General features: G+C 37.8%; 2 protein-coding genes across 3 annotated transcripts in view; one reads left to right on the top strand and one right to left on the bottom strand.

The window, feature by feature from the left end:
• Positions 1–4,758, top strand: part of LOC106883485 (zinc finger protein 239) — a 25,215-nt gene that overhangs the window by 15,870 nt on the left and 4,587 nt on the right. The window contains exon 1 of one of the 2 annotated variants that reach the window (XM_052977569.1): positions 4,003–4,419. The exons of the other annotated variant lie outside the window; for it this stretch is intronic. The gene's annotated coding sequence lies outside the window, so the exon portion shown is untranslated. Of the gene's footprint in view, positions 1–4,002; positions 4,420–4,758 lie in introns of those variants that run through there. 2 annotated transcript variants of the gene reach the window in all.
• On the bottom strand, positions 2,238–3,599 carry LOC106883475 (zinc finger protein 737-like). Its single transcript, XM_052977554.1, has one exon. The coding sequence runs from the start codon at positions 3,597–3,599 to the stop codon at positions 2,568–2,570; it is 1,032 nt and encodes a 343-aa protein (XP_052833514.1). The 3' UTR covers positions 2,238–2,567.

Below are 4,758 nucleotides of genomic sequence, written 5' to 3'. Positions count from 1 at the left end.
GAACAACCTGCCCGTGAAATTAACGTGCAAGTGGCTGAGCACTCCACAGACACGTGTACCCTTAACGTAGTTCTCGGGGATATTCATCGTGACAAGGCTGACCCTTTCAATTACAGGCACAACAGAAACAGGAAGTAAGAGTGAGAGAAAGTTGTGGCGAAAGAGTAGAGCAGGGTTCGCCACCATCCCCTGCCGGAGCCTCGTGGAGCTGTAGGTGTTTTCGCTCAATAAACACTGACAATGCCCGGTCTGGGAATCGAAACTGCGATCCTATGACCGCTGCCCTAACCACTGGGCCATTGTGCCTCCACACAGGATATCATCAACGAGTGAAAAATACGTAAACATACAGATAAGTACAGGGGAGAAGCCATTTCACTGTGATATCTGTAGTAAATCATTCTCTCAGGTATCTAGTTTCAAAGTACACAGACGTATTCATACAGGTGAGAAGCCATTTCGCTGCAATATCTGTGGTAATTCATTCACTGCAAGTAGCAATTTGGCTGTACATAAACGTATTCATACAGGAGAGAAGTCATTTCACTGTGATATTTGTGGTAAATCATTCTCGCAAAGCTTTCACTTAACTAAACACAAACGTATTCATACAGGGGAGAAGCTATATTGCGCTGTGATATTTGTGGTGATTCATTCACTAGAAGTAACAATTTGGCTGTTCATAAATGCATTCATACAGGAGAGAAGCCATTTCGCTGTGATATTTGTGGTAAATCATTCTCTCAAAAACGTAGCTTAACTAACCATATGTCTAACCATACAAAAGTCTGACTCTGTCATTCTCAAAGTTCATTGCATCTATCAACAACCAGCCCTTTACAGTAATGTGTAAAACCTTCATTTTAATCATACTCCTAATGACAGCATTCTAGCCCTTTTTTTAGCCTCTTACAATATACAGATATGATGTTCTGTTTATGTCTAGTTTTATTCCAGTCTATATAGTCTAAATTGCTTCTAAATGTCTTCATCTTTGTTGTAATGTAAGATAACCAGACAACAGTCACAACAATGTAACAAATCTCTTTACAAACCAACCATCACTATTCTTTGTGTAATAACCTAACTAACACCGTCCGACTTCTTCACTCAACTCCAAACTCTAAACTCACTTGGATCATTACTCTTTATTCAGACCAGTCTATCTCTCACAAGGGGGTGTTGTAACTCTCATCACATCTCCCCTTCTGAGATTTCGCCTACTGTGAGAAAGTGGAATTGCTTTTATTTATTTTTATTTCTTTCCAGCACCTGTTTTCTAAACTGATACTCCTTAAATGGATGCAACTGCCTCGGATGTTCCAATATATTTACCCATTATAACTATCCATGAAATATCGGTAATTTCCTTTCAGTGTGTACTTGATGACCTAATTAACTCGGGCAATGATTTGAACGTAGAGACACAGAAAAACCTTGAACATCAAACATGGAGTTAAACGAGTTTGTCTCCCTGACATTACAATTTTCTCTCAGACACTGTCTTGCAATCTGAAACAATTCAGTTCTTTGGTCTTCGCGTCACTGGACATTGGCAAACTTCTTTTCTGCCTTGCCCTTGGCTATGTATACCTGCTGCCCAGCCTCCCTTTTGGCTACCTGGTACAGTTCCCAGCTACCCCCACCCTTCCAGGCCTGTTTCTTTGCTCTAATGGCTTTATCTACAGTACTTTTCCACCACCACATAACTCTAGGTCTGGAAGGGACTTTGCACCATCGTTTAACGTCCGCTTTCCATGCTAGCATGGGTTGGACGATTTGACTAACTCTTTTCTCTGCCAGCATCGCTCTAGCAGATTGTTATTTCTATTGTCGTACACACCTTTATTGTTGACACTCCAATCAACGGAACAGCCTGCTCATGAAATTAACGTGCAAGTGGCTGAGCACTCCACAGACACGTGTACCCTTAACGTAGTTCTCGGGGGATATTCAGCGTGACACAGAGTGTGACAAGGCTGACCCTTTGAATTACAGGCACAACAGAAACAGGAAGTAAGAATGAGAGAAAGTTGTGGTGAAAGAGTACAGCAGGGTTCGCCACCATCCCCTGCCGGAGCCTCGTAGAGCTTTAGGTGTTTTTGCTCAATAAACACTCACAATGCCAGGTCTGGGAATCGAAACTGCGATCCTACGACCGCAAGTCCACTGCCCTAACCACTGGGCCATTGCACCTCCACTGGAGTCCTGTAAAGCAAAAACAAATATACATAATAGTAAAAAGGGAATACGTTTATGGTTATAGAAGATATTTTTATTTATGGTTACATGACACAAAGACTTTTAGAACCAATTTTGACAGTATAAACTGGAATAAAACTGGATATAAACAGAACATCATATCTCTGTATGTTTTAAGAGGCTTTTAAAAGGGCTACAAATAGAGGAATGTGGTCAGAAAATAGTACCTCAAAAAAAGAAACGAACCATGATGAGTACGATCAAAGTAAAGGCTGTGCAAATTACTGTTAAGACCACAGGGATAACTTGTGATTTATTTGAGAAAAGATGTTAAATTGTTGCAATGATTTCTGACACTAACATAGTCACACTTTTGTATGGATAGACATGTGTTTAGTTAAGTTAGAGTTTTGAGAGAATGATTTACCACAGATATCACAGCGAAATGGCTTCTCTCCAGTATGAATACGCTTGTGATGAATTATTTGGAAACTTTGAGAGAATGATCTACCACAGATATCACATCGAAATGGCTTCTCTCCTGTATGAATACGTTTGTGATTAACCAAGACATGTCTGTAGGAGAATGATTTACCACAGATATCACAGTTAAATGGCTTTTCTCCTGTATGAATACGTTTGTGATCAATTAAGCTAGTATTGTAAGGGAATGATTTACCACAGATATCACACCGAAATGGTTTCTCTCCAGTATGAATACGCTTGTGTGTAATGAAGGTACTGTTTGCAGAGAATGATTTACCACAAATATCACAGTGAAATGGCCTCTCTCCTGTGTGAATACGATTGTGAGTAGTTAAGCTGCTACTTAGGGAAAAAGATCTGCCACAGATATCACAGCGAAATGGTTTTTCTCCTGTATGAATACGACTATGATTAATGAAGCCATTATTAAAAGAGAATGATTTACCACAAATATCACAGTGAAATGGCTTCTCTCTTGCATGAATACGTTTATGTACTGTTAAATAGCTACTTCCAGAGAATGAATTACCACAAACATCACAGCGAAATGGCTTTTCCCCTGTATGAACACGTTTGTGTACTGTTAAGTCACTACTGTAAGAGAATGATTTGCCACAGATATCACAACGAAATGGCTTCTCTCCTGTATGAATACGTTTGTGTACAGTTAAGGCAGTTACCTGTGAGAATGATTTGCCACAAACATCACAGTGAAATGGCTTCTCCCCTGTATGAATATGTTTGTGAACAGCTAAATGGCTATTTCGAGGGAATGATTTACCACAGATATCACAGTGAAATGGCTTCTCTCCTGTGTGAATACGCCTGTGAGTGGTTAAATTACATTTCTGAGTGAAAGTCTTTTCACAGATATCACACTGATATGTTGATTGTGGTTTCTTTTGTGACATCTCTTCAGAATAAGAATATATTCTTCAACTAACTTAAATAGTCCTGTCAATTATTTTATTTCAATCACCCAAACATATGTAGATATAATTTTTGTTCTTGTTCTACAACTTATTCCAAACAAATATTGCTATTGCTCTCTTTCCATCAACTGTAATCCTTTTTGATATCCAAAAAGACTCTGGGATTCCTTTCAATAATTATCCAAGTTTAACTTCAGTACAAAATAATCTTGTAGACATTCCAAACATTGCTATCAATCTCAGTTGAGAAGAAATATTTCACTGGAATTCTCTGGAGTTCTTAAATCTCTTCTGTACAATATTTTCTTTCAGTCTTTAAAAGGTGATGAATATTAATGATGTTATCTGATGGAGACAATGCTTTGATGCCAATGTCATGTGATATTGTCTGAAACAAAAGAGAAAAATAACAATATAAGATATAGAGGACACTTTGAGAAAAAGAGATTAAAAACAATGGATCACTACTAACACCAACATCACCACTATGTTGGTTATGGAATGCCAATGTGATTTCAAAGACTGTGCCTCTCAAAAATACCCCTTGTGTGGGCATATATATATATATATGTATATATACTAGCGAGCTTCCTTGCTCAAACATATTCATATGGCACATTTTGGCATATATCGTAATGTCCATTTTCCTTACAATAAAAGTTGCTAAATAGTAATTCAATATTTCAAAATTTGTTGAAAAAAAGCCGCAATAATTATGCACCAACCCAATACATGATCTAAAAGGATTTTGTAAAGAATTATGAAGAAACAACATTGGGAGTTGGAGGCATTTGAGTAGGTACAGTAACCCCTTGACTATCGTGAGTGTTATGTTCTGTGATAGGTGAAAATCCGTGAAGTAGAAACAGTACTGTGCTGTATACTTCTTTTTTATTATTTTTATAACTTGTATATTTTTATTTTATTATAAATGCAAAACACCACCACAGAGGCACTGACGTAAGCTTAAAAAATAAACGGCCATAGGTGAACTTTGATATGGTGAGTCATTACTGTTATATGGTGAAATACTCAGATAGAAGGATAGTGCCATGGAAGAAATGACAAAAATAAAATACTTTTAGATTGAGGCTGCAGAACCTAGAGGAAAAGTATTTCCTAACATTTCAGACTTCAG

This window comes from Octopus bimaculoides, chromosome 28 (genome assembly GCF_001194135.2).
Source record: "Octopus bimaculoides isolate UCB-OBI-ISO-001 chromosome 28, ASM119413v2, whole genome shotgun sequence".
Lineage (NCBI taxonomy): Eukaryota > Metazoa > Mollusca > Cephalopoda > Octopoda > Octopodidae > Octopus > Octopus bimaculoides.
The sequence above is the reverse complement of the archived record's forward strand: the minus strand, read 5'-3'. Positions and strand labels throughout refer to the sequence as shown.